Source organism: Pristiophorus japonicus, chromosome 14, assembly GCF_044704955.1.
Source record: "Pristiophorus japonicus isolate sPriJap1 chromosome 14, sPriJap1.hap1, whole genome shotgun sequence".
In the NCBI taxonomy this organism is placed as follows: Eukaryota; Metazoa; Chordata; class Chondrichthyes; family Pristiophoridae; genus Pristiophorus; species Pristiophorus japonicus.
The window spans coordinates 26,267,757-26,290,698 of NC_091990.1; the positions used below are offsets into that span (position 1 = coordinate 26,267,757).

The window sequence follows — 22,942 nt, forward strand, 5'->3', positions numbered from 1 at the left end:
GTGTAACTGGAACCACCCATCTCAAGGTCTCACTGACTTTGCAAATTGTAACTCGATCCACTTTGACTTCCTGAAGTGACAGAGGACAAAGCTAACCAGAAGACAGCAAGGGCCAGCCAAAGTGCCTTACCTCAGTTCATGTACATCCCTCCCTCAGCCAAAGTGATAATAGGAAGGACGTGATTGCACTAGAGGGTGCAAAGGAGATTTACTAGGATGTTGCCTGGAATGGAGAATCTTAGTTATGAGGACAGATTGAATAGGCTGGGTTTGTTCTCATTGGAACAGAGGAGGTTGAGAGGAGATCTCATCGAGGTGTACAAAATATTGAGGGGTCTGGACATAGTGGATAGTAAGGGTCTATTTCCATCGGTGGAGGGGGCCATTACGAGGGGGCATAGTTTTAAGGTGGTTGGTGGAAAGTTTAGAGGGGATTTGAAGGAGGGGGGCTGCTTTACGCAGAGGGTTGTGGGGATCTGGAACACGCTGCCTGGAAGAGTGGTGGATGCAGAAACCCTCACCACTTTTAAGAGATGGTTGGATGGGCACTTAAAGTGCAGTAACCTGCAGGGTTACGGACCTAGAGCTGGTAATTGGGATTAGACTGGATGACCTTTTGTTCGACGCAGCAGATATAATGGTAAGTACTGCAGGGAATAGAATACGGCCAGGGTGATCTCTTGGACTAGTTTCGATTGCCTGGATGGGTCGGAGAGGAATTTTCCCAGATTTTTTTCTTCCTAAATTGGCCTGGGTTTTTAAATCTGGTTTTTGCCTCTCCCAGGAGATCACATGGCTCCGGTTGGGGTGGAATGTAGATGTTTTTAGTATAAGGGGTGTTGCAGTGGTGTGGGGCGGACTGGTTGGGCTGGGTGCTCCTTGCCTTTCTGTCATTGTTCATGGGTTTGTATGTAACCTTTAGGGCTGTTGACGAAGGGCTGTGCGGCTCTTTGTCGGCCGGCGCGGACACGATGGGCCGAAATGGCCTCCTTCTGCACTGTAAATTTCTATTTCTATGTTTCTAAGGTTCTATTACCCCAGTCCAAGTACATCCCTCCCCAAATCCAAGAGCATGCCTCCCCCAACCAAAGTACCTTACCCCAGCGCATGCATCCTCCAACACCCCCCCCCTCCCACCCCCATCCTCCGGGACAGGCATTGTGTACAGATTGTTAACAGGTTTATTTGGGTATGAAGTGAATAGTGAGTGTCGACACTTCTGGATATCATCCACTCCAACGATGTCCATTGTATGAGGTTAGAAGAACGTGATCCGTCTTCCCGAAGTTCCCTCTCTCCCCTCCGACCCATGTCTCTCTCTCTCTCTCTCTCCCCCAGCCTCCCTCTCTCTCACTCACTCACTCTGTCTGTCCCCACGCCGGCCGCTGATTGCTTAAGATAGCTTCCAGCTTCAGCTGTACTTGAGGCAAATTCAATGCATTCAATTCAGTTAACTGAGATCACAGTATTAGCAAGAAACAGTAATGTCAGGGTGAAGTAGAACTGTTGCCCTTTGGTACTGACATTATTTAGCTTGGCGGGGGAGACCTGTGGGGTATGTTTCTTGGTTGCTTTACCCAAGTCTAGTAATCTCTGAAGACTGAATTCCAAGGGACACTGTCATTTGCCTATATTTAATTCTCAGCTGCCTTGTGTGCATTCAAGACAGGTACCAGATCGTGTCAAATGGTATAACAGAACACTTTGGTTACCAAGCTCAGATATTAGATGCACTGAAGTGGGATGAAGTTACTGTATACAGCAATTGGTGCAAAATGGCGTACCTATTAGCTGCCAATACAAACAAGGACCCTTCTAATTGGTGGGGTTCAGTGTTAAATCAAGCAGTGCCTTTATACATTGAGGGAGATGCGAAGGGAAAAACTAGGAAATACGTACCATGAACATTAGCACACCGTGCCCTGCCACCTCCATTGACATGGTGACATCTCCCGCACCAATGTTGGCTGTCCTCCAGACTCTATGTTGCACAGTACCAATGAGAGCAGGCTCTATACTGAACAGTACTGAGGAGAGCAAAGTCTATACTGGGCAAAGCAAATGGAAAGAAATGTTGAACGGCTGAGATGAGGAAGATGGAATAGGAATAGACGTGTGGAGTATAAGCATCAGCACGGACTAGTTGGGCCGAATGGCCTGTTTCTATGCTGTATATTCTATGTATACTGCATAGTACTGATGAGAACAGAGTCTAAACTGCATTTTACAGATGAGAACAGAATCTATTCTGCACAGCTTGACCAGACAGATTCCTTCTGCAAAATTTGGATTCTAAAACCACCAAAAACCTTTCCTACTCCAATTTTGTTCCTTCACCCCATTTCTCCCGAAGGCAGTAATGCTGCATTCACGAACAATTGTGGTCATCCAGTATTTCACCCAATGCCCATTTTCATCAGACCCCGGGGTGGTTTTTCGCCCTTTATCAGGCAGTGAGAAGCCGAGCCTGCAGACCAGGACAATCCCAGATTTGATCAGCAGTCTGTGCTGAGTTAGCTGATCTCAGCCAAGGTGGCAGTGAGGGGCTATAAGTACCCCAGTGACCCCAAGCACATACACACGAGCATTAGGCGCAGGCAGGATTTGACTCAGCTCTGACACCTGCCCAACACATAGCTTGCCAACAGTCAATGCTTACAGATATATAATGGAGAGGGGAAAGTGGGCACTTGACACCATGGAATAGTACTTCATTAACACCTTCAGGAGCAGAGAGAAAATTGAAGGAGAAAAAAAGCATTTGTCAAATTACTGTAGTCGGTATTATTGAAGGACTTCAGTGAAACAATTCCCCTTGAACTGGGACGTAGATATGCTTTGGATGCACTTACAATTCAATACGTTGCAACACTTGCTGTAGGATCAGAATCAAATCGCTCTGAAGATTGTAGTAGTTTGTTAATCAATCCCAGTGACCTTTGCTGGCGTGCAGTTTCTCGGTGCCCAAGTGCCATTCTTCACGTGTGACCTTGTGCAGTAAATGTCAGCAGGCTTTTGACTGTGCAAAGCAGCACTTGAGCCAGATGCCATCCTCACCAAATAGCCACATGGCACTTTTGATGGTGCAACCCTGTTCACGTATACAGCTCTGAACACACTGAACTGTTCATTTTAGCATCTAGCCCCATTAACAGATTCTTTGCTGCTAATTATTTATTTTATGTAGTGTTTACGAACATTCTCCAATAGTGTGACTGGATTGGATGAGTGCTTTCTGTTAACCTCGAGTGTTTCCTTAGATTCTGCTCAAACACTACAGAGCGGCTACTGATGGCCAGCCAGAGAATGGTGAGCGAGCAGAGCATCCTGCCCAATACCCCTCAACACAAACTGATTCGTACAGTCCGAAATCACAAGCCAGCATACTTACTGAACTTCTTTTGCCAAGTGTCTCACCTCCGCTCTAGGACAGTCCACGGATGTTAGCAGCCCTTTGTTCAAGTGGTTAATCTTGTGTAGCAGCTCTTCCACCCGATGAAGGGAATAGTCAAGCCCAAGCACTCGAGTGCTAAACACACGTACACCTCACTGGGGAGCAGTAAGGGGCAGGTACTCGGGCGTTTTTTTCTTTTCTTATCGGCCAGGGATGCTGGCAACCTAACACTGGTGCTAGCTGGGACGAGCTGACTCAGTGCTGGTGAGTGATCCAAACTGCCTTGAGGTGCACTCTCTATCACTCGTGTACTTTCCATAATACACATCCACAGAAGCATCCCTTCACAGACCTGCGGAAATGAACGAAAACCTCCACAGCTCTTACCAAGATTTAATGTACATTTATTCTTAACACGTGGAACATATAGTATAAAGATTTCATACTGAATAAATGATATTCATTAAGCCAAAGGAAAAAGGAGGAATTTACATCAAGTTTTAGCTACATTGTCTGAAATACAAATATGCAGATTTCATAGCACTGAAAAATCTCAAATTGTGTTTCTTCATCATTTTTGTGAGCTTCAACTGAACCTAAACTTTTTTTCCACACCTTGATTATAAAGGAAAAACGTGATCTGTTGCTCTCCTTGAACTAGAGCACAACTTTATACATACAGAAACTTGTACATTACCCTCGCAGGATATGGCCGATGGAAATAAAAGCTATCGTCACTTCTCGCTTGACCATGTCATGAAAATTGTAAACCTCATTCTACGAGAGAAGGAAAAAAACAACCAACTCTGAGGGTATGTGCATTGTACAACTTCTATATACAATCACAGCTCAGGGACTGAGGCTGCAGTTTAAAACCAGTCAGGAAGTGAAAGAGGAAAGTCCATACAATCAAGGGGAGGTCAGGGTGTTGTAGATACACACATGATACTTTGAGAAGGGGGAAAAGCCTTTTTCACGTTTACTGTAAACTAAAAAGTTTTAAAACTACAGTTTGCTGCCAAACCAGCATTTCTCAATGTGAAACATTGTTTTACAGCTGGTCGAAGGTTACATACGTCTAGGGTCTAATGCGCAGGCTGTCTCCTGCATGGCGTACACAGAGCTTCCGACGAGCCACCTTCCAGTGGTTAAGTTACAATTCAGAGTACAGCACTGAACCACAAAGATTTCCCAAGTCACTTAGCTTCCAAAATTTACCATAAAAACCTCGAAGCAGGGCCCTCCAGGAACGAGGCAGTCTCCCAAACTCACTGTAAACGAGACAGCAACTTTGGTTAAAAAATTTCAGACTTATACACAGGCAGCAAACATTCATTGTTTTTTTTTTCCTCTGGTACTTGATCAAAATGACTACAATATCCTTCCATTGTTAAGAGTGGGTAGGGGCAGATTTTGGGAACAGAGGTGGTTTTTGCATAAATAAAGACAGAAACAGTCGATTCAAAGATCTCCACTCACGCACACACACGGTAAGGTTCCCACGGCTGTCATGACTGGCCTATCATGAAGAGTACATCACAAATTACATTTGTAACCAGCGAGTTCAGGAGAGGCGATACAGAGATATCTAGCAGTCGCGCCTCATGCAACGTGAACTCAGAGTGGTTTTCTTCTACTTTCGCCATTGCCAGCAGGGCCTTGGCTGCCCGGCGCATCATGTCCATACTCGTTGGCTCAATAGGTGCAGTCTGCAAGTGCATCAGGCTGGGCTGACTCTGTTGGAGTTGAGTGGCAGCAAGGCTATCTTCCAAAAAGCCCAGCAGATTACTGATGCTTCCCTTCCGAACGGTGATCGCTCGGGCAGCCAGGCTATCTCCTTGCGCCAGATTTGCCAACAGCACCACACACATTTCACGGCACACTTGGCTTTTCCGTTCCCCGATGAGCCGGACTAGTATCCCATAAAGTTTCTCCAAGCGGCTAAAAGGAGGCGTCGCCAGGATCAGGTCCACGTTATTGTCATGGATACTGAGTTTACATAAGCTCTCCAGGACGAGTCTCTGGGGGGTGAGCATTGAGTTGGGACCTAGCGTTGGGAAAGGGTCTTGGGCTTCTGCTGCAGGACACACAGCCCAGTGCAACAATCCATCCAGAATTGGCAAGCAGATACTCTCCGGGTACAGAGACAGGTCCAGCTGCCCAGAAATGTTGGCCAATGTGACAAGAGTGTTTTCCCGTAATACTTCTAAACAGTCCCACCACCACTCATCACTATCGCAGCTCACACCTTCATCCTCCTCATCTTCCTTCTCGTACGTTAATGGCGCTTGTTTCCGTTCAGGGTGTTCGTGGTGCTGCAGGATCAGCTTGCCCAAGATGAGCAGCAAGCCAGGGTGTTTCGACAACTCTGCGTCATTCCCAGGCACAAACGACAAGCTGCGGACGATGTTTGATATACAGATACACCGCTTCGCTAAAGAGTCCTGCCAGTCCGCCATCATACATAGCGGCACCTCATCCCGGCTACAAGGCTCATCCTCAAGAATTTTGATATTTTTATGATTTTGTGCCTGGTGAATGGCAAAAGGAAACTTGCTTCTCTCTGTGTTCCCCGCTACTGAACCGTTTACTGCCTCCTTGTTCAAGGAGCCAGGCCTCGCTGACAGAACATCATCTACGGTCGCAGTTATGCTTTTCTCAGGCTCCTTAGCCGTTGCTGTTGTCTCGGTTTCTCCCTCTGCTGTCCCTTTTTTGCTCTCGGCTGTGTGCCTTTTCGTGGACCCCGCACGGGCTGTGGTTCGTTTTCGCTGCGGTACCTGCGTCTTACCCTCAAAGTGTGTTTGGATGTGTTCTGTAGTGTCACCTCCCCCGATCTGCCAGTGCAGCAAACCACTGTCGAACTCCTGCACCCTGCCCAACTTATCCGAGCGATCCACCACAAACAGGTCACTCTTTCTAACTATTTTCACAGGAAGTCTGTCAAACTTGCTGATGTGCTTGGGATTCTCTTCTGTGTTCTCGATGGCCGTGGTATCCTCGGTTGTGTTAGCTGCCATTTCCTCCTCACTGATGTTGCACTCTTCTTCCTCCGCCTCAAGCTCTGACTGCAGTTTTACTTTCCCAAACTGCTCTGGATCCAGCAGTGTCTTTTGGCCAGGGTGCCCGATCTCGTACTCTTTCAGAATTCCAAATATCTCAATCAAGCATCGCCGGAAATACTCCACCAGAAGTTCCAGGAATCCAGGTAACTGGGAAAAGATTTTAAAAAAAGAGGTGAGGGATCAAGCGCAGGCCAACATCTCTAAGCAGAGTCCGGTGAAAGGTGAGCAGGTTCTGGAGGACAATGTGAAACCTCAGTTTTGTGCCAGTTCACTCCAGTCCTGGAACAACCAATCCTCAGACATCAGCCATATTTTGCTGGTAAATCAGCTCTTGGCATTGGCAGCACAAGTAAAGTTTAAAGTCCAGAAGCACGGACACCTGTGCTGAGGACCGAGTGAGGCAGGAGCTGCAACAATTCTGCACTGGCACTGATGCACAGCTTTGCTGCATAAATTAGCACTGAATAAATCCAATTACAAACATTTTTACTTGCATTAAGTTTTTTTTACATTCTTGGCAACTTCTTCTCCCTTCCTGAAGGCGCTGGCTTTCACTGACATGCAGATTCGCGAGCGATACTTCAACCAAGTGGCCATTGTTCACGTGAACCCTGATGCTAGTGTCCATTGAAGACCACACGGAAGACCATTCACCCATTGTGCCTGTGCCAGCTCTTTGAAAGAACTATCCAATTAGTCCCACTCCCCTGCAAATATATACCGGTATATAATATATATATGAAATAATTCCCTTTTTGAATGTGCTATTGAATCTGCTTCCACCACCCTTTCAGGTCGTGCATTCCAGATCACAACAACGCGCTGCATAAATAAAATTTCTCATCTTCCCTCGGATTCTTTTACCAATTATTTTAAATCTGCATCCTCTGATTACGGACCCTCCTGCCACTGGAAACATTTTCTCCCCATCTACTCTATCAAAACCCTTCATGACTTTGAACACCTCGATCAAATCTCCCTTTCATCTTCTCTGCTCCAAGAACAACCCCAGTTTCTCCACTCTCGCCGCATACTGTAGCCATCCCTGGTACCATTCTAGTAAATCTTCGCTGCACCCTCTCCAAGGCCTTGATATCCTTCCCAAAGTGTGGAGCCCGGAATTGAACAAAATGCTCCAGCTAAGGCCTAACCAGTGACTTATAAAGGTTTAGCACAACTTCCTTGCTTGTGCACTCTCTGCCTGTCAATAAAATCAAGGATCCCATATGTTTTTTGTTAAATAGCCATCTCAACTTTACCTGCCACCTTCAAATTGACAACAAGGAGAGCCAGTATCAGAAGACACGATGGGCCGTATGGCCCGCCAATTGCTGCAAAGTCTATGCTTTCAGCTCTGCCTGTGCCACTGAATAGCCAGAGAACTCGGGATGAAAGTTAAAGTGACTAATTGGGTCACTTTCCCCGTCCTCCTATGAGGGAACCTGACCTGTAGCATGAACTTGCCAACTCCAGTCTCTCATGTCTCATCACTCCCTTCTATACAAGCTTTTCCATTTTTCTTTATTGGTGAATGTTTGTGTGAGAGAAGATCTGGGATATTAGTACCTGGGAATGGAATGATTTCTCTATTTAGGTAGTAAGTCCTAGCACCGAGCATACGCAGATTAGCTATGAATGAAGCTCCCTCTGGTCTGCCCTAATTAGACTTAACCCCAACATCCAAAGATCAGTCCTACTGAAGGACACATTCACTTGGCAACAGCCGTCCTGTGATCCAAGTGAAATGGCCAGTTTGGTGAATGAGGTGCAGCTAATGAACACATGTTCATCAGGGCTGGGGCTGAGAGGATCCAAACCGAGGGTTCTGACAGGCAGCAGTGAGGACATTTTTGTCTTAGTTAACCCTGGTCGCAGAGGCGAAAGGATGATGTACCACCTAATCTCACCCTTCCCCCGATCCGTTCTTTGGTCTGTAAAAATATTTCATAATCATTTGATATTTTATCGCCACATTGCGAATGGCCAGTGTTGACATTTTAAAAGCCATGAAGAAAATCACTTATACGACCCATAAGAACATAAGAATTAGGAACAGGAGTAGGCCATCTAGCCCCTCGAGCCTGCTCCGTCATTCAACAAGATCATGGCTGATCTGGCCGTGGACTCAGCTCCACTTACCCGCCCGCTCCCCGTAACCCTTAATTCCCTTATTGATTAAAAATCTATCTATCTGTGACTTGAATACATTCAATGAGCTAGCCTCAACTGCTTCCTTGGGCAGAGAATTCCACAGATTCACAACCCTCTGGGAGAAGAAATTCCTTCTCAACTCGGTTTTAAATTGGCTCCCCCATATTTTGAGGCTGTGCCCCCTAGTTCTAGTCTCCCCGACCAGTGGAAACAACCTCTCTGCCTCTATCTTGTCTATCCCTTTCATTATTTTAAATGTTTCTAGAAGATCACCCCTCATCCTTCTGAACTCCAACGAGTAAAGACCCAGTCTACTCAATCTATCATCATAAGGTAACCCCCTCATCTCCGGAATCAGCCTAGTGAATCGTCTCTGTACCCCCTCCAAAGCTAGTATATCATTCCTTAAGTAAGGTGACCAAAACTGCACGCAGTACTCCAGGTGCGGCCTCACCAATACCCTGTACAGTTGCAGCAGGACCTCCCTGCTTTTGTACTCCATCCCTCTCGCAATGAAGGCCAACATTCCATTCGCCTTCCTGATTACCTGCTGCACCTGCAAACTAACTTTTTGGGATTCATGCACAAGGACCCCCAGGTCCCTCTGCACCGCAGCATGTTGTAATTTCTCCCCATTCAAATAATATTCCCTTTTACTGTTTTTTTTCCCCCAAGGTGGATGACCTCACACTTTCCGACATTGTATTCCATCTGCCAAACCTTAGCCCATTTGCTTAACCTATCTAAATCTCTTTGCAGCCTCTCTGTGTTCTCTACACAACCCGCTTTCCCACTAATCGTTGTGTCATCTGCAAATTTTGTTACACTACACTCTGTCCCCTCTTCTAGGTCATCTATGTATATTGTAAACAGTTGTGGTCCCAGCACCGATCCCTGTGGCACACCACTAACCACCGATTTCCAACCCGAAAAGGACCCATTTATCCCAACTCTCTGCTTTCTGTTAGCCAGCCAATTCTCTATCCATGCTAATACATTTCCTCTGACTCCGCGTACCTTTATCTTCTGTAGTAACCTTTTGTGTGGCACCTTATCGAATGCCTTTTGGAAATCTAAATACACCACATCCATCGGTACATCTCTATCCACCATGCTCGTTATATCCTCAAAGAATTCCAGTAAATTAGTTAAACATGATTTCCCCTTCATGAATCCATGCTGCGTCTGCTTGATTGCACTATTCCTATCTAGATGTCCTGCTATTTCTTCCTTAATGATAGTTTCAAGCATTTTCCCCACTACAGATGTTAAACTAACCAGCCTATAGTTACCTGCCTTTTGTCTGCCCCCTTTTTTTTTTTTTAAACAGAGGCGTTATATTAGCTGCTTTCCAATCCGCTGGTACCTCCCCAGAGTCCAGAGAATTTTGGTAGATTATAACGAATGCATCTGCTATAACTTCCGCCATCTCTTTTAATACCCTGGGATGCATTTCATCAGGACCAGGGGACTTGTCTACCTTGAGTCCCATTAGCCTGTCCAGCACTACCCTCCCTAGTGATAGTGATTGTCTCAAGGTCCTCCCTTCCCACATTCCTGTGACCAGCAATTTTTGGCATGGTTTTTGTGTCTTCCACTGTGAAGACCGAAGCAAAATAATTGTTTAAGGTCTCAGCCATTTCCACATTTCCCATTATTAAATCCCCCTTCTCATCTTCTAAGGGACCAACATTTACTTTAGTCACTCTTTTCCGTTTTATATATCTGTAAAAGCTTTTACTATCTGTTTTTATGTTTTGCGCAAGTTTACCTTCGTAATCTATCTTTCCTTTCCTTTCTTTATTGCAGGGTGCAGCATGCTGAGAATATAAAGCGTGGAGGAGAGCACACCTCATTCTCCATCCTGTGTGGGTGGCCTTCCCCTCCATGCCCTCCCCAGTGTGACCGGTACTCCGATGCGTGCTCAGTGTGCGATGCTCACACCACAAGGGCCGCCAAAGTTTACAGTTTGATGAATTCAGAGTGCCTGCTAGTGGTGTTGTTCCAATGTATCTCCAGTGATGTTTAAATACTGCTCACAAATTTTACTAAATGAAGGAGACGCTGTTCCCAAGAGTGAAGAGCTTTTTAAGTTTAGCTTAAATGTTAAAAATAGAAAATTAAAGAGCCAAATTTCTTTGAATATATTTCAGATTTCCTCGTCTGCAAAAATGTTAGGGGAGGAACTGCAAGAAAGAGTGCACGAGAGTGAGCGAGCATGAGCATATGCGAGAGTGAGCGCACATATCAGCGCTTCAGAGTGGCCTGTTCATTTTCAACGCCTTAGAGCCGCCCAATGCCTGGTCAACACACGACCAGTTGAGATACCTTTGCAATAAGTTTATTCTATCTGGATAGGTACCAGACAGTAGGATCCAAGCACTGAGACTATCCTCTAACCCATTGTGCAGGAACCAAACTCGCACGTCAGATTTCAATCCCAAACTCTGCCCCCGAGTGACCAAATTCTGTTCCCAGTCTGCAAGGCTTACTCGGAGTCTGGAGAGTGCGGTTTACTCACCTGTGAGAGTGTGAAGGTGGCTACACTGCTATCATCGTACAGTAAAATATTAATGGTGTCCAAGGCCCAGGTACTTTCAGCCAGAAGGCCAGATTTAAGGGACATCATCACCCGCCAAGCCTCTGGGGTGCCTGGGAATGGAACACAAAGAATGATGCTTAAACCACAATTTGGGGACAGCCTATCACATTCACAACACGCCAGTCCTGAGCATCACACTGCATTTACAACCTTTCTCTTCTCTCTCTCTCTGTACTTTAATCAATACTATGGTCAACGATACTCAAAAAAATTCTTCTTGTCCCCTCCTCCGCTCAAATACATTGTCTTCCACAATTTTCCTCCTCTCTGCATCCTCACTGTGTTGACTAGGTTCATCACACCATCTCCACTCAAACTCATTCTTTCCCATCACACCACCTCCACTCTAATTCATTCTTTCCCAGGATCTCAAATCTCAAACTCCCCAACTTCCTTTTCCTACAATCTGCTAGCATTTGAAATTCAAGTTTGGTATGGTCGTACTGTTTCTCAAATTACCTGGTCTGCACCCCACTCCAACATCCACCTTTTTAATAAAAAGGCAACATTTAGCAAATCGAGCAGCTTTGTCTAGTCAACTGAGCAGCATGATTAATGGGATGTGGTGCTCCAGGCAGCTCATGGGCCAACACCAAGTTTAGAATCAGAGTATAAAATGCAGCCATTTGCCCCATCTTGCCTATGCCGGCTCTTTGTAAAAGATATTAGTCCCACTCACCCACCCTTTCCCCATAGCCCTTGTACCCAGGTTACTCTACAATTTTTTCATTTTTCCTAAAAAGTTGAATGTACAAATGCTCCTGTGAAATTTTTATCTTAAAAAAAACTCCTGTGAAGCACCTTGGGACGTTTTACTACGTTAAAGACGCTGTATAATTACTATTGTTGTTGTGAAGCGAAGCAGAATTCTCATGGTATCTTGGGCTTGCTTACTTCATGTCTGGCCTTGTGTGCAGGTACATGGCCAGGCTTCCTGCAGCAGCAGCAGACCCGGGTCAGTTTTCTGTTTGACCCTAGTCAGTTGGGGTTACCCAGATCTACAGTGAACCCCTCAATGGAGCTGGACCATAGAAAGGAGTATTCAGTCACATCTATTTTTAAACTTGTGGGAAACATCTCCTGTACAGACAAGGCACAGAGCGCTAAAAGAGACAAAAACCCCAGGACACAGGTCTTCCATCTCACACTTCAAGTATCTGAGAGAGGAAAAAAAAAATCTGGCTCGTGATAATTCTTCATCACTCATGCACAATACAACCTCCAGAACATATGACCAGATCCCTCTCTCTGCTTCGGGCTGCTTACCCAGACATTACCCCTGGTGCACGTGGTCACTCTGCTTGGTATCACTATTCCAGGCTTGCCTACCAGAAGTATCCAGACCAAAACCATCTGTACAACCTCTCAATTTAAACACCCAAAAGCTCACCAGAATCACTCACTAAGAGCGCCCCGGTATGCAGCTGCACCAGGATCAACATCTGTCTGGGGAGCCTGGTATGCACCAACATCTGTCTGGGGAGCCCAGAGCACCAACATCTGTCTGGGGAGCCCAGAGCACCAACATCTGTCTGGGGAGCCCAGAGCACCAACATCTGTCTGGGGAGCCCAGCCACAAGACCAATAATTCTCTGGGGAGCCCAGTACAAGCCTTCAATTGGAAATCTTTTATTCAAATATCCTGCTCAGACCTTGAATTAAAAAAAAATATAAACTATATCATAAAATTATGGTACTAAGTGTTGATACGAACTTTCTAGAACCACAGGTGAACTTAAACAGGCTGAATATCTTGTGTCCAGCACCTGCTTGGGAATATTTTCACTTTATGGCTGATTTTTAAGGATTCATATTTAAAAACGTCAGATCATTGCTCACTCTAGAACACGTCATTAGAATAATCCTTCGCTCCTGGAAGCGCTGGCAAGCACCACTCTGGGCAAAAGGATAAGAATACACAGCATCCATAAATCAAAGTTTCACTTTAAACCATTGAAGCTGCCTGTATAGCAGCATACACACTAACATACACACAGCAAACTGCCAACCAGCACAGTTACAGCAACACTATACAGGAGCTCAGATCAGCTTAACTGGAATATCCCCCCGAAGCACTCATCTGGTCAGTGCCATTGCCCCACATGCCAAATTCAGGCAACCCTCCAATGAGCTGCTTGAAGTGTTAATCTGCATTGACTAAATTCACCTGTTTACAGACCACATCAGTTCCATTCTTGGACTTGGAATGCAATTATTGAAGAGTTCCCAGTCCAATTGATCTGAGTTCTTTGAACATTAATTACCAGAATATCACCATTTAGCATCACTTACCAATATCCTTGGTGGTGAGTCTCCGCCGGGATTTCAGGACTGGTTGAGATGCCTCAACGGAACCAGGAGGGAAGGTGATGTCTCGTCTCATCAGTGGCGGCTGTGAAGAGGGTCCGGAAATATGGGATGCAGGCATCGGGGGACCAACTTTTTGCATCTTCATTCCTGAATGGAGAAATGGTGACTTGCTGGGTGAGGTACGGTTTTCCAATGGTCGTTGCATGGGTGCTGGGCTGGACACCTGGGAAAGATGGTTTGGCACTGACGGGGGAGTTTGGTAGGTAGACTGTGATGGCCTTGTGATCGGGGGAAGAGGAGCAGAGGGGGTGAATGATGGCTGGCGCTGGTTGACATGTGAAGCCCACTGTCCTTCATGGTTCATTCTCTGATCAGGTCCCATCATCTCCTCGGAACGATTCATGCTGTGATATCCTGGAGCTTGTGGTGGGGCCCCAGGACCTTGCCGGTTTGGGTAGTTGTAAGCCATGTCATTTCGTCCGGGCCACACAGTTCCCTGTGTTCCTTCAGGAGGAGACTGCAATGGACCTCCTATCATTTGTGGGGGCACAGACTGCTGAGTGGCTGAGCCAGGGGGACCTTGCATTCTTTCTCTGCCGTACTGAAATGGGAACTGATTCTGCACCGGCCGGCGATCGGTACCAGGATAGGCATTGCTGTATTGGTTATACAGATCTTGCTGAGACTGCTGGGCCGTGTAGGGCATCCCGTACATTTCACCTTCGTGCCGCTTGGCTGGAGGCCCGTAAGTCCCATCCATCTGCCGCTTGAAGTTCTGACAAAAAGTAAGAGAATGCTCAGATTTCTAAAACTCCTACAAATAAAAGTATGAGGATACTACTAGCCCAAAACCATATATTTAAAAAGGAACGGGGAGCTGAGCTTTGACAGAGAGGTCATTTAATGCAGTATCCTCAACCCTGCTGACAAATAATTTGTTTTGATTTCGGAGGCTGACTACGAGTACTACAGGCCTCAATACCTCTGGGTTTGGGGGAGGAGGAATTGGACCAGGGATCCTACTCCTGATCGCCACTCACTGATCCAGGCTCCATGGAAATGCTTGATGTTTACACAGATGGAAGGATAGGATTGGATTTGGCCAGGTTTTCTCTCATGGTTACACTCAACCATGAATAATGGCCATTTAGTGGGTTACTAGAGGACTGCCAGCACTTGTGCAACTGCACCCCAAGCGCAGTTATGCCACACGTATCAAAGCTGTGCTACAATTAAATTAGAAACATAGGAAAAGGAGTAGGCCATTCAGCTCCTCGAGCCTGTTCCTTCCTCATTCAATTAGATCATGGCTGATCTCCACTTCAACCCCATTTACCTGCCTTTGATCCATATCTCTTGATACCCTTACCCAACAAAACTCTATTGACTTCAGTATTGAAAATTTCAATTCACCAAACATTCACAGCTTTTGGGGGGGGGGGGGGGGGGGGGCGGGGGGGGAGAAAGAGTGTTCCATATTTCCACTGACCATTGTGTGAAACGATACTTCCAGATTTCACCCCAGAATGACACAGCTCCAATTTGAAAATTATGTCCTTTTGTACTGTAATTCCCCCACCATATAAAATAGTTTCTCTGTATCTATCCTATCGAATCCTTTTATCAGCTCTCAACCTTCTCAACTCAAGGGTATACAAACCATGTTTATGCAACCTGTCCTCATAACTTAACTCTTGAAGCCCTGGTATCATTTTGGTGGATCGGCGCTGCACCCGCACCAAAGCCAATATATTTTTCCCTGAGGTGTGGTGCTCAGAACTGAATGCAATAATCCAGATGGGGTCTGAACAAGGCTCAGCACAACTGGAGTACAACTTCCTCCCCTTTGAGATCAAGGCCAACATGTGATTACTGTTTCTACCTGTATATTGGCTTTTAGTGATTTGTGTACCTGGGCACCTAAATCACTTTGCTCCTTCACAGCTCCAAGTCTCTCGCCATTAATAAAATATTCCCATTTGCCTTTCTCAGATCCAAAGTGGATGACCTCACACTTTCCCCACATTGAACTCCATCTGCCATAGTTCTGCCCACTCATTTAGTCTGTCTATGTCCCTTTGTGATTGTAGCAAACTCCAGAATAGACACAAAACAGGTAAAAAAATATACCCAACTCAGACACCCCTCAGTTCCAGCACAGAAATCCAGCATTAACAAATTACTAGTTTTGCTGAATGCAGGTCTGGTTAGACTGGTCCAGCCTGGCTTTGTTGATACTACAACACAGTCAGGGACAGTTATAGGATTTTCTCTCTTGTTCACTAAAACCTGTAATCTACTTCTGGTTCTCGATCTTTTAAGCACGAGCACTGAAATCCACAAACAAGAAAACCAACTATTGCACAAAATAGGATTCAAATGTTTCAACAAACATTAATGTTTTAAAACAGGAGCCGCTTGGTTGGGGATGGCCAGGGCGACACACGTATGTTATCTGCCCAACACCCCAAGACACTTACCTGCTGTTGCTGCTGTGGAAACATTCCAGGTTGCTGGTTAGAATACGTCTGCCCAGCCGGAACTCCCTGTCCAGGGTACTGGCTTCCATAAGGATCGTGCCTAGTATTATGGGATGAGGAGATCAAATTTAGTTGTTGCAGGCATTTAGATCCTATTGTGACAACAGCTTCATACAACAACTTTCCATTTGAACTGTCAGTAACAGTTGTCACGGAGCTGCTGGTTGGAATGCAACCGCTGGTGGGAGCACGTTGTCACGGAGCTGCTGGTGGACCCACCTTTAGAGTAATTGCTCTGCTGGGAGGGAACTGCGAGGAAGGAAAAGATCTCCAATCAAAGCAGTTTCCGAACCTTTAACCCCCAAGCTGACATTTCTATGCTTGCACACGAGTCTGTGCTTGGGTTGTGCCCCCCCACCCTCCATGTAAACCAGTGCCAATTTGATTTGAATCAGTCCCCAATATCAATGGTTCACATTTGTTCAGCAAAAATATTAACTGAGGCTGTTAAATAATCAGTCACAGAACTAAAGATGCAGCAACACATCAGCTCTGCTCCAATTACTGGCTCTCCCTCACGTTACACAAATTATCGACAAACTGGAATACATTCTGCAGAAATTTATTGTAAAAAAAATATTCTGAAGTTAAGACACAAAACTTCCAGCTTTCCAAGATGGGTGAAGTGAGGCATTCTGATCCACACTTACCTCTGCTGTCCCGGATAGCGATTCGGAGAGTACATCCCAGAATCTGCATTCACTGGCACCACATTAGGTTGCGCTGTCGCTGGTCCCAAAGTCCCCTCAGGGCCCATCCCATGTTCAGACCTGAAGAAATGGAGGTGCAGAAGGAAAGAGCAAGATGAATGAAACGTGGAAAACAAAGTGCTGGGAACCTCAACTGCCACCTGACCACATTAAAGGAGTTGAAGCCCACACCTCTGGCAGAATATCCAGCAGTCCTAATGACTGCTATTGGAGTCAACTCAAGGCCGAGCTTCATCTTACTGGATCCCAATAGCAACAGGAGGCACAGTGCAACCAAGTACAGGAATAAAGGCACCTGTAGGTGGCGCCTCCAAGGACACTCTCCCATCATCTTGTATGGTGGTGAAATGTCCGTCCTGTTCCCTTTTGTTTGTTTTACATTGGCCTTACGTATGAGCTACTGAATAAAACCAGTGACATTAGGCTTTGCGTCTCTTGAGCCCCAAGTACATTTTGTGGTCAGCTTCCTGTACTCCCATCACATCAACTGCCGCATCTCTCAGATCTACAAACTGAGGCATTGCTCAGGTACCAACGGGTGAATAATCACGCAGCTGGGTTCTGCAGCTCAGTTTTGTTCTTAGAGTAATGGATGAGATTTTACTTGCAGCTCAGGTGGGTGCTGCGCAGACAGTTGGAGAACCCCATGTGTACGCTGATTCGAAGTCGGGGCACATGACTCATGGCTATTTCTGACAGTAACTGTCTGAAACCTGTTCAGCTCACCTCCCTTATTGTGCAACTGCTGTGCCACAACACACCAAAGCAATATTTCTGTGTAATACCATACAATATAACCGTGTAATGTACCTCTCTTGCAATATAGCCCCATGTGATATACCACGCTTGCACTATAACCATGTGTACTACATCCCCCCTTACAATATAATACCATGTGATGCACCCCTCTTACGATACAACCGTGATACACGCCCTCTTGCAATATAGCCCCATGTGATATACCGCCCTTACTATATACCATGTGATACACACCCCTCTTATAATATAACACTACACACACAGCGTAAAATATAACTCCGTGATACACACCCCGCTTTACAATATAGCCCCATGTGATACACCGCTTACAATATACTGTGTGATGCACCCCCATTTACAATACCATGTGATACACACACACTGTACAATATAACCCCATGTGGTACAGTCCTTACAATCCCCGAGTAATATATAGATACTGTAGAAGACACCAAAAACATTCCAATAATGGATCATCAAGGGGCTATTGGAGGGACGAACTTAAAACAATCACTGTCATTAAAGAAGTAGTACACGGTAAAATAATGGGACTAAAGCAGGACAAGTCCCCTGGACCTGATGGCTTGCATCCTAGGGTCTTAAAAGAAGTGGCTGCAGAGATAGTGGATTGGTTGTAATCTACCAAAATTCCCTGGACTCTGGGGAGATCCCAGCAGATTGGAAGACACCCCTATTTAAAAAAGGAGGCAGACAGAAAGCAGGAAACTATAGACCAGTTAGCCTAACATCTGTCATCAGGAAAACGCTGGACTACATTATTAAGGAAGCAGTAGCAGGACATTTGGAAAAGCATAATTTAGTCAAGCAGAGGCAGCATGGTTTTATGAAGGGGAAATCACGTTTGTCAAATTTGCTGGAGTTCTTTGAGGATATAACGAGCAGGGTGGATATGGGGGAACCAGTGGATGTGGTGTACTTAAATTCCCAGAAGGCATTCGATAAGGTGCCACATAAAAGGTAACTGCACAAGATGAAAGTTCATGGGGTTGGGGGTAATATATTAGCATGGATAGAGGATTGGCTAACTAACAGAAAACAGAGGGTCAGGATAAATGGGTTACTTTCCGGTTGGCAAACAATAACTAGTGGGGTGCTGCAGGGATCGGTGCTGGGTCTCAACTATTTACAATCTATATTAATGACTTGGATGAAGGGACCGAGTGTAATGTAGCCAAGTTTGCTGATGATGCAAAGATGAGTGGGAAAGCAAGTTGTGAGGACACAAAAAAATTGAAAAGGGATATAGACAGGCTAAGTGAATGGGCAAAAATTTGGCAGATGGAGTATAATGTGGGAAAGCGCGAGGTTATCCACTTTTGGTGGAAAAAATAAAAAAGCAAATTATTTGAGAAAAACTACAAATTGCTGCAGTACAAAGGGATCTGGGGGTCCTTGTGCATGAAACACAAAAAAGTTAGTATGCAGGTACAAGAAGTAATCAGGAAGGTAAATGGAATGTTGGCCTTTAATGCAAGGGGGATAGAGTATAAAAGCAGAGAAGTCCTGCTACAACTGTACACGGTATTTGGTGAGGCCACACCTAGAGCACTGCTTTGGTCTCCTTATTTAAGGAGGGATATACTTGCATTGAAGGTTCACTCGGTTGATTCCGGAGATGAAGGGGTTGGCTTAAGAAAGGTTGAGCAGGTTGGGCCTGTACTGATTGGAGTTCAGAAGAATGTGAGGTGATCTTATGGAGACGTACAAGATAATGAGGAGGTTCGACAAGGTAGATGCAGAGTGGATATTTCCACTCATGGGGGAATCTAGAACTAGGGAGCATAGTTTTAGAAGGGCCGCCCATTTAAAACTGAGATGAGGAGGAATTTCTTCTCTCAGAGGGTTGTAAATCTGTGGAATTCTCTGCCCAGACAACTGTGGAGGCTGGGTCATTGAATATATTTAAGGCGTCGACAGATTTTTGAGCGATAAGGGAGTAAAGGGTTATGGGGAGCGGGCAGGGAAGTGGAGCTGAGACCATGTTGAGATCAGCCACGATCTTATTGAATGGCGGAGCAGGCTCGAGGGGCCAAATAGCTTACTCCTGCTTCTTATGTTCTTACTTAGTCATACCTTTTATTATCATTGTGATACACATAACAGCCTTTACAATATAATACCAAGTAATATAAACAAAATAATCAAAGCTCGAGTGGATTGTTCGACCTGAATTTGGGAGATTTATTGATGTACAAGATCAATATTTATCCCTTTTACCAACTTTTCCTAAATCTTTGACTGCTTTCAGTGCCATCCTGTCAAATCAACTGGGTAAAAGCTACAATTGAACTGATTTAGAGGGGAATCAGACAACAGGATTACTATGGGATGTGCAGGCTACATGTTCCATTGCAAGTCCTTTGTCTGGGTCCCCTCTAAACAGCAGACTGAATGTTTAACCGACACCGTTACCTTTCCCCCCTCGCCACTAAATCCCATGCTGAACAAGTCTTGACCCAGCAGCTCTGCACTGCCAGCAAAGTAGAGCTGAACTAACCAAATAAATTGGCTCCGACCCTACAGCCACAAAACCAGTAACCAATTGCTTTCTTGTTGCTCGCAAAAGACTGGAGAACTGCTAACACTGTGCCATTGTTTAAAAAGGGAGAAAGGGATAGACTGAGTAATTACAGGCCAGTCAGCCTAACCTCAGTGATGGGAAACGTATTGGAAAAAATTCTGAGGGACAGTATAAAATCATTTAGAAAGTCATAGAGTAATCAAGGAGTCAGCATGGATTTGTTACGGGATGGTCGTGTCTGACTAACTTGATTGAATTTTTTGAGGTGGTAAAATCATAGGCAGTCCCTCGGAATCGAGGAAGACTTGCTTCCACTCCCAAAGCGAGTTCTCTGGAGGCGGCGTAGGTTAAACAGCTTCCCACTGGTTCTGCAGTTTAGTTCCACTCCAGCGGGGAGCTTGTTGATTGTGAGGAGTAGCATGGCGGCGAGGAAGATTGAGAAGAGGGTTGAAGCGATAACGCAGCCCTGTTTGACCCCGGTTCGGACGTGGATTGGGTTTGTAATGGATCCTTTGGTAAGGGTCACGGCCTGCATGTCATCGTGAAGCAGGCGAAGGATGTTGATAAACTTTTGGGGGCATCCGAAACGGAGGACGCTGCTCCATAGACCCTCACGGTTGACAGTGTGAAGGCCTTTGCAAGATCGAAAAAGGCCATGTATAGGGCTGGCGCTGCTCCCTGCATTTTCCCTGCAACTGTCACGCTGCAAAGATCATGTCTGTTGTGCCCCGTACGGGATGAAATCCGCATTGTGATTCCGGGAGGAGCTCCTCGGCCACAGGGAGAAGACGATTGAGGAGAACTCGAGCGACAACTTTCCCAGTGGCTGATAGCAGGGAGATTCCCCTGTAGTTGCCGCAGTCGGACTTGTCCCCTTTTTTAAAAATGGTCATAATCACCGCATCTCTCAGATCTCCCGGCACGTTCTCCTCCCTCCAGACGAGAGAGACGAGGTCATGTATCTGCGCCAACAGCGCCTCGCCGCCATATTTTAGCGCCTCAGCAGGGATTCCATCCGCACTCGTAGCCTTGTTATTCTTCAGCTGTTTTATGGCTTTGCCTACCTCGTGCAATGTTGGAGTTTCACTGAGTTGGTGGTGGGTCGCATGCTGCGGGATGGAGTCGAGAACACTCAAGTCAAAGGCATGATCTCGATCGAGGAGATTTTCAAAGTGCTCCTTCCATCGGGTCCTGACAGTCTCGGTGTCCTTGATGAGCGTTTCCCCATTTTTGGCCAGGAGTGGGGTGGGGCCTTGGGAGTTTGGACCGTAGGTGGCCTTGACGGCAGCGAAGAATCCTCGCATATTGTGGCTGTCGGCCAGTTGTTGTATCTCCTGTACTTTCTCCATCCGCCACCTGTTCTTTAGGTCCCGGGTTTTTTGTTGGATCTGAGCCTTGAGCCGTCAGTAATGTTGTTTTGCAGCTCCCAAGTTGGGTTGTTGCTTGAGGCTCAGAAATGCTTTGCGCTTGCGATCTATTAGTTCTTCGAGCTCCTGATCATTTTCATCAAACCAGTCCTAATGTTTTCTGGTTGAGTGACCAAGTGTCTCTTCACAGGCACTGGTTATAGAGGCCTGGAGGGCAGACCAAGCGCTATGGGGATTCAGCATCTCAGGGTCATCAAGGAACACCAGGTTGGCTGTGAGGCACTGGCTGTATATAGGGTTCTCTTAGCTGGGTCTCCAAGTGCCCCGGCATTAACTTTTTTGCGCAACTGCTTCTGCTGTCCCCTCTGAAAGGGTCAATGAGGATAGCGCGTTTGATGTAGTATATATGTATTTTAGCACAGCCTTTCACAAGGTCCTACATGGCAGGTTGGTCAAAAGTAAAAGCCAATGGGATCCAAGGGAAAGTGGCAAGTTGGATCCAAAATGGGCTCAGTGGCAGGAAGCAAAGGGTAATGGTGGACGGGTGTTTTTTTTTGACTGGAAGGCTGTTTCCAGTGGGGTTACACAGGGCTCAATACTTAGTACCTTGCTTTTGTGGTATGTTTTTATGATTTAGACTTCAATGATTAAGAAGTTTGCAGATGATACAAAAATAGTCCATGTGATTGATGGTGAGAAAGATAGCTGCAGACTGCAGGAAGATACCAATGGACTGGTCAGGTGGACAGAAAAGTGGCAAATGGAATTCAATCCAGAGAAGTGTGAGGTAATGCTTTTGAAGTAGGATAAATGGTAGGACACTGAGAAATACAGAGGAACAGAGGGACCTTGGAGTGCATGTGCTCAGAAACCTGAAGGTAACAGAACAGGTGGTTAAGAAGCATTACGGGATACTTTCCTTTGTTAGCCGAGGCACAGAATACAAGAGCAGTGAGGTTATGCTAGAACTGTATAAACCACTAGTTAGGCCACAGCTATGTCAGGGAATAGAAACATAGAAAATAGGTGCAGGAGCAGGCCATTCAGCCCTGCTAGCCTGCACCGCCATTCAATGAGTTCATGGCTGAACATGTAACTTCAGTACCCCATTCCTGCTTTCACGCCATACCCCTTGATCCCCCTAGTAGTAAGGACTTCATCTAACTCCTTTTTGAATATATTGAGTGAATTGGCCTCAACAACTTTCTGGGGTAGAGAATTTCACAGGTTCACCACACTCTGGGTGAAGAAGTTTCTCCTCATCTCGGTCCTAAATGGCTTACCCCTTATCCTTAGACTGTGACCCCTGGTTCTGGACTTCCTCAACATTGGGAACATTCTTCCTGCATCTAACCTGTCTAAACCCGTCAGAATTTTAAACGTTTCTATGTGGTCCCCTCTCATTCTTCTGAACTCCAGTGAATACAAGCCCAGTTGATCCAGTCTTTCTTGATAGGTCAGTCCCGCCATCCCGGGAATCAGTCTGGTGAACCTTCGCTGCAAGA

The 22,942-nt window shown here is 45.9% G+C and overlaps 1 protein-coding gene across 6 annotated transcripts in view; it reads right to left on the reverse strand.

Moving 5' to 3' along the window:
• Positions 1–3,781: 3,781 nt before the first annotated feature.
• The window catches only part of LOC139279794 (AT-rich interactive domain-containing protein 1A-like), a 118,826-nt gene continuing 99,665 nt past the window's right edge, over positions 3,782–22,942 (reverse strand). For all 6 annotated transcript variants that reach the window (XM_070899023.1, XM_070899020.1, XM_070899022.1 and 3 more), the window contains 5 exons: positions 16,710–16,829; positions 16,000–16,099; positions 13,502–14,294; positions 11,129–11,259; positions 3,782–6,603 (listed from right to left, as the gene is read on the reverse strand). In XM_070899023.1, the coding sequence (XP_070755124.1) occupies positions 4,903–6,603; positions 11,129–11,259; positions 13,502–14,294; positions 16,000–16,099; positions 16,710–16,829 (2,845 nt within the window). In that variant the 3' untranslated portion in view covers positions 3,782–4,902. The remainder of the gene's footprint in view (positions 6,604–11,128; positions 11,260–13,501; positions 14,295–15,999; positions 16,100–16,709; positions 16,830–22,942) is intronic.